Source organism: Trachinotus anak, unplaced genomic scaffold (assembly GCF_046630095.1).
Source record: "Trachinotus anak isolate AG129_WGS33_773 ecotype Australia unplaced genomic scaffold, CSIRO_AGI_Tana_v1 ptg000004l, whole genome shotgun sequence".
NCBI lineage: Eukaryota > Metazoa > Chordata > Actinopteri > Carangiformes > Carangidae > Trachinotus > Trachinotus anak.
In genome coordinates, this window is record NW_027273855.1 from 21,956,080 (window position 1) to 21,968,545 (window position 12,466).

The following is a 12,466-nucleotide window of genomic DNA, read 5'->3' on the forward strand; positions in this document are numbered from 1 at the left end:
ATATATATATTGATCTGCCATTGAATATAGTTCTTAACAAAGACTCTATTTACGCCTGCCTGAGTGATGTTTGCTGAAAAATACAGTTCCCAGCTGCTAGGAAACGATTTAGCCTTTTTTAGTATAGTGATCAGACTCGGGGCTGAGTGGCACAAGCCGACAAGCTGGGGAAGTCAGAAAGCTTTGAGACACGTCCTGTTGCATTGTTGGTCTTTTCATTGCTGACAATAAGAATTTCACCAGTTTTATCCTCCAAACCTAAAAATACGATTGTAAAACACTTGAGGTGAAGGGAAACCACATCTGGAGGACATCTGCCGCAGTCGATGGTGAAACCTAGATAATGGGCTCTATCATATGTCCACAGAAAGGAGCAGCCGATCTCCACCATGCTGATAGGTATTGATTGTGACTCACAGTGAGACATCGGTAACTGCTGTCACAACATGAGGGCTCGACAACTGCAGCTCAGATATAAAGGATGTGATACAGAGGAACGGGCTATCATTTCATGGATATCAAAACTAGTCCCCAGCAGGTTAGAATAATGGATTACCCAGCCAACATGAGGCGCAACCTGAACGCTGCGTGTTGGCTTATTGTTGTATACACGATGAATCTGTTCTCTTCGGTCTGACGCGGGATAAAGTCACAGTGCAGAAGTGGAGAGCCAGCCTTACATCTCTCATTATTGCTTCCTTCACCCTTTCTTTGTCTCTTACTATTAAAGAATGAGTCGGTAAAATATCCAGCATCCAAACGTGACCCAGTGGCTTGTCCAGCTCAGCTCTGACCACTTCTGAATGGTATGATGGGTGATATCGTCCTGTAGGGGGCGGTAGGACAGTGCAAGTGTGAGTCATCATTCATTTGTTCTTACGTTATGTGCAGATTTACAACCATCTAAAATCTAAAATCGCACATCACACAGAAAAATGATATCACAGTACAACTATGAATAATACAGTTCCATTTCTATAATGCATTTCAAATGTGTTTCCTTAACAAGTCGCAAGCCATGTATGTAGGTCTAAGTATCGTAATAGATGAAATATATATAAAGTTTTTAAATGCAATTTACACAATTTTTATTTTGTTGTATTTATTGCACTCAGTAGTTCTTTATGTGTTTCCTGTTTTTTGCACTGCTGCATCGTGTGAATTTCCCTTCTGCGGATCAATATAGTCTTATGTTATCTTACCTCATCCTCCTCCATGTAGTCCACACTGGAGCTGAACACAGAGCCCAGGTATGTCAGGTGGAGTATTGCCAAAGCGCTGAATGCTATGTTTATCATGTAGACCCATAGCTCCTGCAGAGGGAGAGACAAAGCATCATATAAGAACAAGAAACCTCCTCAATCAGAATTTCAGACCCTTTTACTCATATCTTTTTTTGTGTTTGACCCTTACATAGTATAAAATACCCTTTTGTCCAAACTTTGATTGTTGTACATTTTGTAACACAATGTTGTAATCTGTAATGTTACAGAGAAACCTCCTTTTCTGGGGTTTTAATAGATCGATGCCTAAATTATGATGAGAGCAAGAGGAGTCGATGCAGGCTGCTTTTTCTTCACATAAATCATAATTTTCCCTCCATGCTGCTTTTGATATTTGGAACTAATACAACATCAGGGATTTTTGTTGGGCATGTTGCCAGTAAACTCCCTAAATATATTACTTGACAGTACAAGGCAGGCATGGGGGCTGCTGTATTTCAGTGGCAGCAGACATATTTCTTTTTCTTTTTTGGCATTAAAAGCTGGAGTCCTTGGACTGCTCTTGTGGCCAAATGGTTGTGGCACATGCCACATAACCCCCATGTCCACAGCAATGGACCTTTGTTGCATGTAATTCCTTTCTCTCTTACTCCATGTTTCCTGTCTGCCTCTTAGCTGTTGATTATCAAATAAAGGTAAAATTACAAAAAATAAACAAAATCTGATGTCCACATTACTTAAGTAATTATAAAAGCATATATTTTTAATGGTTCGACTTCTTGATTTCTTGTGTTTTTTGATATGACGGTCACTTGTCCTTATTATTTTCATTATATTTGGGATAAATCCAAGGGAAAATTTATAAGGGGTTTAATTTTATATTGTTGTTCAAGCGGCGGGTAAAAATAGAAGGCACATTTTTTTAATGGTAACTAGGCCAGAAGATCTACTAGGTAGCCCCCCTTTGAGCACCTCCTGCTCTGAAAGCAAGTGCCAGGAATGCCATTGCCATGGCCATTTGGAGAAATAAAATAGATGGAACAAAACCAGAATATATACAAACCAAGTAAAAACACCACAGTCCTGTGGTTGGAACTGAGATTTCTATTTGTGCAACATGAAGCATTAATTGGACATGTATTTAAAAAAAATGAAAAAAAAGGCATAAAAACATCACAAATTACCTACAAGTAAACAAAAACCATAAAACAATTAACTATGTAATATGTGAGTATATCTTACATTTGGAATAAATGGTTATTCTCTTTAGTTAGATGAGAGTACTGGTAGCACTTTCATATCTTTACACTAAATATGAAGCTAAAGCCAGGAGACAGTTAGCTTAGCTTAGCATAAAGACAAGAAGCAGGGGGAGACAGCTAGCTTGGCTCTAGCCAAAGACAATAAAATCCAAAAGCCTGCCAAGAACTAATCCAGACATAACCGCTCAAAAAAACACACCTTGATGTTTTTTTTGTTTTTGTATGAATTAAATAAACAAGTCACATGACAATAAATCAATTTTACAGGCGCTGGAAGGTGTTTTAGTTTCGTTACTTTTGATCAGAGCCAGACTGTTTCCTCCTTCTCCCAGTCTTTATGCTAAGCTAAGATAACTGTGTCCTGGATTTAGCTTCGTATTTAGCATGCGGACACAAGAGTGGTATCCATCTTCGCATCAAACTCTCGGCAAAGAAATAAATAAAGGTATTTACAAATATGTGCAACTATTCCTTTAATTCTACTCATTCGAACAAGAGAGGGGCCGGCTGCTAATGATAAATTTAAGGATCATCTCAAAAAAACAGAAAGACAAAGGCGCATTTTACCTTTTTGTTGCGGTGAGTGCAGTTTGGCTGGCATTTCTTTGACAGTATACAGGCATTAAAAATGGCTGCAAGCCTCTTCCGCAACACTAAGACACAAAACAAGAACGAAGCATTAAAATGAAGCTCAAGGTAAAGTTCCTTTCAAGCTGTAAGAGATAAATTACAAGCACTGCAGTGAACACAAACGGTGTGTAACAGTAGGCGCAATTAACCATTACTGCAAGGCTAAGCATCTTCTCTAAATGGAAAGGTTCTAATGTGGAAAAGAGACAACATTAGGCAGACTCTTACCGTGCTCAACGTACGTGATGAACCCCAGAGATATTAGCACTGCTCCCAGATGAAAACTTAAACCCTACCAGACACAAGAGTTGGAATAAAAACAATTCACTTGTTGACGCAGACACATTACATTTCAGATTACGAGGTATAATTGATTTGTAATAGTACTCACATGCAGCAGGGCGCTGGCTGTGTATGTCACCATAATGGCAGAGAATGTTCCGAATTTCAGAGCACTCTTAAAAACATCTGGGGGGGGGGGGGCGAGAGCATCAGCTTGCATAAGTGTCTCTTTAAATGAGCCATTATCATTCCATTCATAATGAGAACGAAAAGTAAAAACAGCTGCTGCCATCGAGCATTAGAACTCACAGGTGTGCAGAAAGCGAGACATTGGCAGATTCCATGATGTTACCACCTCCACCATCGACCGAGGGAACTCTATATTCAGGGGCTTGGACACGGTCATATCCCTACAAAACAAAAGGTAGAAGGTAAAGGGCCCGTTTAAAAATGTGAATGAAGAGAAACACACTTTATGTTGATATTGCGCAGGAAGTTCTGACCATTTGAGGTTTTCTTTCTCCTCTGTGAAGCCTGCCCCAGCTAGAGTGGTAGTAGTCTCGCTGAAGTAACCAACAAAATAGTTGCTGAAGTGGAAAGACATTGTGTTCTCGTACGCCAGCAACCACCTAATGTGATGACATTAAAGGAGGACGAAAAAGACGGATTTTACAGCGCAATTTAGGGTAAATTCCAATTTAAAGAATTCATTATTCCACAAAATGAAAAGACGTACTTTGCCAGTGTACCTCTGAGAAGCATCGGAATAAAGAGAGAAGTTGGGACAGTTAATGTTAGTGACACTTTGCATCTGTAAATTTTTTTTTTTTTATTGCATGCACATGCCATGTGATGATCTACGTCTCACCACGGTTTTCAAGATGGTGAGACAGTTGTGGTAAATGAGAGGGTGAGACGGGTGTCCTGGAACACATGTGGCTGCACAGAGAGGGGGGCAATGATGTGGATACATGCGTGCAGGTAAAGGTGAAGCACAAATGGTCAGCAGACAATAACCCTGATGTAAACAGCACAAAAAGTGAGGAAGGCATGTCTACAGTGTTGGGTGTGTTCAGTCACTGGGGTAGAGTAAGTGCTTACCTGATCTTCCTCCTCTTTTTGCTGTAAACAAAGATGGAATTAATCCATAAGTGATAAGTAATCCAAGAATGGAAATAAACAGCCATTTTGATTTGTTTACAAGCGTCTTTATGTTCCACTCACCTTCGTAGCAGCTTGTCTCCATAAACAGGTATGAAATAAGGGAATAGGTATGGTGCTACACAGTTGGAAATAACAAGACAGACCTGGCTCTTCACCCAGCTAACAGAGACTTTGAACAGCCACGAAAAGCTCTGAGGAAGAACCAAAGATTGGAACAGTTAGCAGCTAGTGTCAGATTAAATATTTTTAAGAATCCTCACCCCAACCTTCTTCCATGCTTAAGAGATAGCGTATTACACTTACCAGCTTACGTCCTTCCAGAGCTTCTTTGTAGCTGTTGAAGCTGATCCAGGGGCCAAAGATGACTGTGCCCACAAAGTAAATATAGCCCATGAACTCTATGGGTGAGGGTACACTGGTCACAACACCTCTGTCCAAATCAAAGGCCAGAGAGATGGCTTTCATGGCAACCACCATCTGTGAACCTGGATGACAGCAGCAGCACTTAAACATCACTGATGCTAAATGTAAAAGCAAACCTAGAATAATCTTTTATTTTTTGTATCTATGAAAGGCGCCAGACTTACCTCTCATCTTGTGCCAGTTGGTGGTGTCCATCATGTGCAGTTCTCTTGATGAAATTAGATAAGAAAAGTCTCAGTTTTGATGTAGTTTTCACCGCACATTAAACTTTAAAAGTCTTGCAACACTGGCTTTGAAGCATTCTTTCCAAAAACACACACTTGATGTGTGTGTCGCTGAGCTGTCAGGTATCAGAGGAGGACTATCTTACCCCAACAGCAGGTAGATGAGCACGGTGATGGAGAGGAAGGTGCCTCGGATGGTGGAGTGGCGGCACAGGAAGAGGAAGAGGTAGCAGAGAAGGCTGAGGAGGACCACCCAGATCATATGAAGCTCAAAGAACAGGTAGAGAGTGTAGAAACCTCCGGCCACTGTGCCCAGGTGTTTCACAAAAGAGGGGAGGCCTGACATAAGCAAGATAACAAGATGATTATGATGACGCAGCCCAAATGAAGGGTGAATAACACTGACTGGGCACAAAACAACTGGACTCTCACCTAACATCCAGAGAAGCCGGCACAGCAGGCAGATAACCAGCAGCTGCCATACCTGCTCCAGGCCCTGCTGAGCCGTAGGCAGCAGGCAGCCATGAGCGAGCTCCTGGAAAAACTTCTGTCGGCTGAACGCACCCATCACTAGACTTAAAGAGCAAAGAGAAGCCTGACACTGCATTGTTACAGCAACAACAATGGCATCTGTGTGACCAACATTTAGAGGCTATGGCTATAAATATGCATATGTGTGCACTTATGCACACATATGCAAGCCTGCAGGCAATTATGGACATCCACTCACTTAAACATATGCACATCACTTCAAACTTCAAATCCCAGCATGCAAAGCAACTCACTACAAATCTGCTCAAATGCATGCAATAGCTAGTTTCATTGATGATGCTGTTAACTATTGTTTTTGTGTGGGTTTTTTTTTTTTGCATTTACATACAAAATAATTGTATTTTCATTTTTATATTTCCATTTCTTTTAACATTTGCATTGCATTTGAAGCACAGGGATGATAAATGATGCCAGACATGGACATGCTTAAATAAAATGCTGAAAAGGACCCTGTGACCGCTGTGTTGGAGAGTCTAACACTCGTTGACAGAGCTCTGTGAAGAATATTAGACAGATGCTATGCTGCTATCTCCGCAATGCAGTCGACCAAGGGGACGAGTTGACTCACAGCTGGCTAACAAGCGCTGCATATGTACTACAGTAAGTCCAGTATGCAGGGGACTTGCCACAAAGCAAAGCATCTTCTATTCATTGAGGAAAGCTGGTAGAGCCTGCCAACCTTGCTTCACCTAGCCAGCGGTAATAACGGTCTTGCTGCCAACGTACTTGAGAGCTGATCCCCAGCCCCCACTCAGGCACGGCTAACCGGACGCCCCGGGCATGTCATTTTGTTTTCCTGGGGAAAACTTACCCTCCTCAGAAGCAGCAGCTGCAGGTTCCCCCCCGTGTCTCTCCCCAGCTGCCTTTCCCGTCCCTTTACGATCAGTTGAGCGTGTGCGCTGCCGCTGTGCGTTAAGCGCACTCGGTCCAGATGATGCTTATCTGGATGACTCCCATTGTCACAGCATCAGCACCACTCGCCTGTCATCTGTGATGCCATGCGAAGGCACATCAGCCAATCTGCGGCTCAGAGCCGAGGACTTCAGCCAATCATTGATTTCGTTGGCATTTAATGACAGCCGGAAAGACCAATCAGGATCGGCGCCCACCATCACCGGTGCCGTCTCACCAATAGGATGTGCACAGTGTGCAGATGGACTCAGACGGGAGACAGTGAACTCTTAACGGGCTCGGAGGTCACAGAGGAATGCACAGTAAATATGAGTAATAAAATCAAAATGCACTGGACCTACTTTTTCTTTTGGTGAAATAGTTTATTCACGAATACAAGATGCAAGAGACAGAAATCAGTCTCAGTGACATTGAAAGGTGTTCAATCAATCAAGCTGCAGAAAAACAGATGAGACAGCAAGTGTGGTACTATTCAACTTATTTGATCTAATTCGGGTAACTAATTTAATTTATGGACGCTGCCTTATGTGCTGTGTCACAGGTCCTTGTGTTTTATCATTTAGGAATATGTATGTATTTGTTCTGTCATGTGCATATTCAGATTATGAACCATATTGTTCTGCCCAAGACAAATTTCCCCCTAAAGTCTTATTTTGACCATAGGTCTGTACATAGACTATGTATTATTTATCAAAATCTATTTATAAGTTACAGTGAATGACTTTCTTGATTAAAAAGCATCTACTAATGCTTTATTGATTAGTTACAAGTTATTCATAGGAACATTTGGGTTTCAAATTTGTGAAAAATCTCCAATACTTGTTTTTCCTACTATTAATAAAGGTTAATAAATACTGCTTTTTAAAAAGTCAAAGTAATTGATCAATTCACTGATTAAGGGTCATGAGTTTGCCATTCTCCAATTAGCCAACAGGTCTGCAATTATAATTGTTTGTCAGTCATTAATAAAAGCCACCAATGCACCAAGTTACACCAATCCAATCCATTTGCAGTTATTAATCTTAAATTATTAAGAAAAAAAATGTTTACTCTAAAATGAACAATCTCACTTTTACAACTCCAAAAATGTATCATCTAAAATAGCTTTATGTAGGCTGTGTTATTGGACATTAGCCTCATTTTACTTTACTTGTAAATCACATACTCTCTGGGTACCACAACCAAATGTGGTGACACAAAGGCCCAATGAATGAAGCCATGAGGACACCTTCATGTTATTACACTGTGGGCTTTTGTCTGCAATGGGATTGTATGGGAGCTCACAAAACAAGCTGGCTACGTAAATGCAATATGTCACAATGATAAAGAGGTCGGTCCAAGCAAAGCAGGCAGACATTTTTAGGTCAATTTAGCAAACCCACTAGTGCCACCATCAGGACAAGCCTTGTAACACTTTCTGGCCAGTAAATTTCTCCCCAGCGAATTTCTCACAACAAGAAAACTCCAACAAATAAAGTGTGGTAATTTTATTTCTGCATATAAGGTTATATACAGACAATATAATTCTTTTTAGATACTGTTTATTTCTTCAATATTTATTTTTTCCTTGGTCCAGTCTGACATGGACACAATGTAGTTTGGATGCACCTGAGTCACATTTACAAATCCAATGACTTAGCAATAAGTCAGTTCTTGGTTCCCTCAGCTCCAGTGCATCCATTTTAGTGAATCTATTTAGCAGATGAAGCATGATTTTATTGACTTAAAAAGGCCAGCTTTAATGTTAGTCTTGCATGGCCCCAATGCTACGCTGGTTATTGCACGAGGCAAAGAAAATACCGAAATAAATTTGACATCCGTTGACTCTACTAACTGAAATTGATGAAAAAAATGACACAAACAAGCAAGCTGATATGATAATTGTTTTTAGGCATGATGCACACAGTACTGTGAACATAATGCAATATGTTTGACATGTTTTCATTCATAGACTCTTAGAGGTCAATCTCAGCTACAAAACAGCAGGAAGGGAACTAGTGTCTTGGTCACTGTTTAACAAGTTAGGTGCTTTATGTTATGGGAAAACAAAGTCTGAATGATAGTTTCATTATTACTCCAGAAATTGCCAAGTACAGAATATGGCCAACAGCACCAATGCCAGACTGTAGAGGTAGTGATTAAGATGTGACAGCATCTTAACTATAGAACTCTCACTGAATAAAAAACATAGCAGCATGAGTTCAGTGACTTAATATAAAACAAAAGTGTTAAAATATAGTATTCTGATGCAGGTTAGGGCTAACTGCCAAAGAAAAGATGCATTGAAGAGAAGTGCGCAGCAATACATTCACAGATACATATATCATTGGAACACTCAAAAAGCAAAAGCATATCACAACAGTAAGTCTTTTCATGTCTTGGTATAAGTAATAGGGGAATGTGAAACGTGACGACTGAGGCAAACAGGCCTGTCTGACAATAAGGTTAAATTTCAGTCAAACAAGATTCAATGTCTGCTTTTAAAAGTGAGAGGGAGAAATTTTCCACATCACATTTAAATCAGATCTCAAACTCCAGGTCATAAGCAGTTCTTTCCTTTTTGACTTGCTCAACTCTTTGCTCCTGCGGAGTAATCAACGGCAGCTCACATTGTTCCTCTTTCACTTTCACATTTTCAATAACCTTCTTAACTGTTTTTGGCTTGTTTAAAATATATTCATAATTTCTTTTAACCTCAAGTAGTGCTGAGGTGAGGTACTTAGGTGAAAAGATCTGTAGTGAGGGTGGGAGTTCTAGATTCAAGGGGAGATGGGGCTGACTCAATGTTGCAGGTTTGTTGGACAGTGGTGGCATAAGCTGAGATGAGCTGCCTGGGTTTTCTGAGTCCTTGGGTGCTAGTGGGGGTAGGTACGGCACAGAGAACGGTTGTACCAACACCGTTACAGGGACCTGTAACAAGATTGTTGCATGTGAGACTGGAGGTGAGGCCTGGCAGGTCTTGGATAAAGATTCAGTAGTTGTCACTGAAGGTGTTGCAGTCACAGTGTCCTGAGCGTTGTCATCCATGACATCAGTCTGGCTTTGCTCAGAGTTCTGCAGCAGACAGTTTTCTGGCATCGCATTACTGCCTACATTCTGCAGCTCATCGATGGAGGAATCCTGTTCAGACTCGGCTGTAGGCTCAGCCTGTGGCAGAAATAAAATGTGGTTGTGACGTCGACAGAACAGCACGCCACACTTGCTGCACCTCCTTCCGTCTTTGACGTGCAGCAGCTTGTGACGCTTGAGGTTATGACTTGTAGTGAAAGATCGATCACACATGTTGCACGGGAAGGAGGGTTCATCTGTGTGGACACACTGGTGCTCGGCGAAGTCGGCCTCACTTGTGAAGTGCGTTCCACAAATTTCACAGATAAAGGCCGTTTCTTCTTCAAGCAGCTGTTTGTGTTTCCCAAGCTGAGATACGCTGGTGATGCTCTGACGGCCCAGCTCAAACTGATATACACCTACTGGTAGATGTAGAGGTTTTATGAGCACAACAGGACTCATTTTGTCAAGGTTTGAGATGCCTGCTGGTAGCTTAAATGATCGTGATGACTTGTTCGGGCTGGATGTTGTTGGCAATGTGATTGGTTTGCTTCTAGTTTCAGCCACAGCCTCTTTAGTCAATGTTTCCTCTTCCTAGAAAGCACACACACACAGAGACTGTGAAGATGGGATATAGAAAACCACCACCACCACCAAAGTCAACTCATGTGCCTTCTCGACACAATAATAACAGAGAATGAAACATAAAGATTTTAAGTCATAGTTGCTACCTTTGGCACTGATGGGATAGATCCTCTCTGTCTTTCTTCTGAAAGCTCACTTTCAGTTTCCATCAACACAGATGTCTGGACATCCACAGGAGAATCAACTCCAGGCGGAGTTGTTATTTCTTCTTTTCCCACATTGGCTTTACAGCGGCGCCTTCTTCTACGACCGTAAAATCTTTGAAAAAATTGTTAAACGTAATTCATCTGAATATAGAGTAAATGTGTCACAAATGTCTACTTGTACAACTTTGGGGCACTTATACTAAAGTACTCTGCAGATTAAGAATTAATATTCAACAAATTAGTTTATCAGGTGCACTGGGCTAAAATAAAAGCAGCCTAATACAACAGTTCTACAATTCTCCCACCCTTATGAAGGTTATAGTTATCAGTCTGTATTGAGTTTTACTGTTCACAAACTATCCAGTGGTATGTAGTTAAAATTAATCCCACCTTCACTAGCTGCAACATGTAGCTAAGTGATACACAAATTAATACATAAATGATTATAGCCCATTAATATAATATGCATTGTTCTGAAATGGACCGTTCAGCATAATAAGTACTTTTACTTTTAATGCATTTTGATGCTAATACTTTTCAACTTTTACTCAAATCAGATTGAGTGCAGGACATTTACTTGGACGTTAGAGATTTTTTTTTTACACAGCGGATATTGGTACTTTAATACACTTATTTTAAATCACGAACTTAACTAGCTAGCTAACAAGATTAACTTAAATTTCTCACTTTTTCACTTTTTTGGGGGGGCTCGGTTTAGTGGATGTAAACACAGAAGGGACAAAGTCAGGATTGTCGTGGTCCATGGACGCCTCCCCTGTAAAACACAAAAACACATAAACATCATCTTCCAACAACAATCCACTGAGTTTATTATCTGTTGAAGCGTTTATGTTACCTTACCTGATATGAAATGAGCGCCACAAACACGAACATTTCCTTTCAGTCCCTCCGCGGTACCGTTCACTTGTTGGAGCGCCTGTAGCCACAAACGCCTCCGGTTGGCCTGAAACGGCCTTTGTCCAGACGGTATTCTGTAAAATCTGAGTTTGCTGGTCGCGGAATGCCGATTTTTACAGCCAGACACACAGCAGGCCGACATCTTTAGTTTACAACAGTCTGGATTTATAGTTTTGTTTCGGATGAGGAAGTCACAGGAAGCGACAAACTTCACTTCCGTTGCCAAGACGCGCACGCATCCCCGTGATGACGTCAGTTAAGCGTCCAGGACGGTTTGTCTTAACGGTTCACGTTAAAAACCGTCAGACAACAATACTCAACGGTTATTGTTATAGTAGTTTACTTTCCACGTCCGTGTCCGGGTGGACCGCTGCTGGGTACGTATTCAAACCAAAACGACCGTGTGAGAGGAGTGTTATGGTTGTGTCTGTGAGGCTCTTTTTAGTCGCCAGTGGTCGGAGAGGTGACCACCCCCTGCTGGCCGGTGTTACACTGAATTTTGTGACCCATCAGATTCTGTGACCGGAAATCTGGACCAGTTGTGGCCCAAATTTGGGTTATGGATAGGTTCCGATTTGTCAAACAATAACCACATGCCCATGTGTACAATACTGTGCAAAGGTTTTTGGCATTAAAACTAAATCTAGGATGCTTTCAAAAATAATGACTAGTTTTATTTATCAGTAAATTTCATACAAAGTGCAGTAAACAGAAAAAAAATCAAAATTTAAATCAATATTTGGTGTGATCACCATTTGCCTTTAATATTTGCCTGTAACATTATCCTACTCTCTCTCTCTCTCTCTCTCTCTCTCTCTCTCTATATATATATATATATATATATATATATATATATATATATATATATATTTCCTTCCAGTTGCTGTCAGACTTTATTACAAACACTGTGCTCAGTAACCACACACACACCAGAAACAGACAACTCACCACTGTAACAACCTCATGCATTAGCTACTGTTGTTGTAAATATGTAATTTTTTTTGTATCTATATATTTAGTACATTATTATATTATTA

The 12,466-nt window shown here is 40.7% G+C and overlaps 2 protein-coding genes across 5 annotated transcripts in view; one reads left to right on the forward strand and one right to left on the reverse strand.

Annotated features, from left to right (window-relative positions):
* Nucleotides 1-12,220, reverse strand: LOC139620949 (protein-serine O-palmitoleoyltransferase porcupine-like). 4 transcript variants are annotated; one of them, XM_071477043.1, is made up of 18 exons: nt 11,373-12,220; nt 11,199-11,286; nt 10,452-10,623; nt 6,572-10,314; nt 5,641-5,783; nt 5,355-5,547; nt 5,149-5,192; nt 4,865-5,046; nt 4,622-4,752; nt 4,499-4,519; nt 4,134-4,148; nt 3,901-4,026; nt 3,707-3,807; nt 3,507-3,583; nt 3,344-3,407; nt 3,053-3,138; nt 1,203-1,313; nt 1-826 (listed from the first exon to the last, which is right to left on the reverse strand). In XM_071477043.1, exons 5-18 carry the CDS (start codon nt 5,774-5,776, stop codon nt 725-727), a joined length of 1,389 nt encoding a protein of 462 aa, XP_071333144.1. In that variant the 5' UTR covers nt 5,777-5,783; nt 6,572-10,314; nt 10,452-10,623; nt 11,199-11,286; nt 11,373-12,220; the 3' UTR covers nt 1-724. The 4 variants fall into 4 exon arrangements, with proteins under 4 accessions (XP_071333144.1, XP_071333142.1, XP_071333143.1 ...); XM_071477041.1 differs by having other exon boundaries at nt 5,641-10,314; XM_071477042.1 differs by lacking the exon at nt 4,134-4,148 and having other exon boundaries at nt 5,641-10,314.
* The window catches only part of LOC139620948 (PDZ domain-containing protein 4-like), a 27,930-nt gene continuing 27,149 nt past the window's right edge, over nt 11,686-12,466 (forward strand). The window contains exon 1 of the mRNA XM_071477038.1: nt 11,686-11,806. The gene's annotated coding sequence lies outside the window, so the exon portion shown is untranslated. The remainder of the gene's footprint in view (nt 11,807-12,466) is intronic.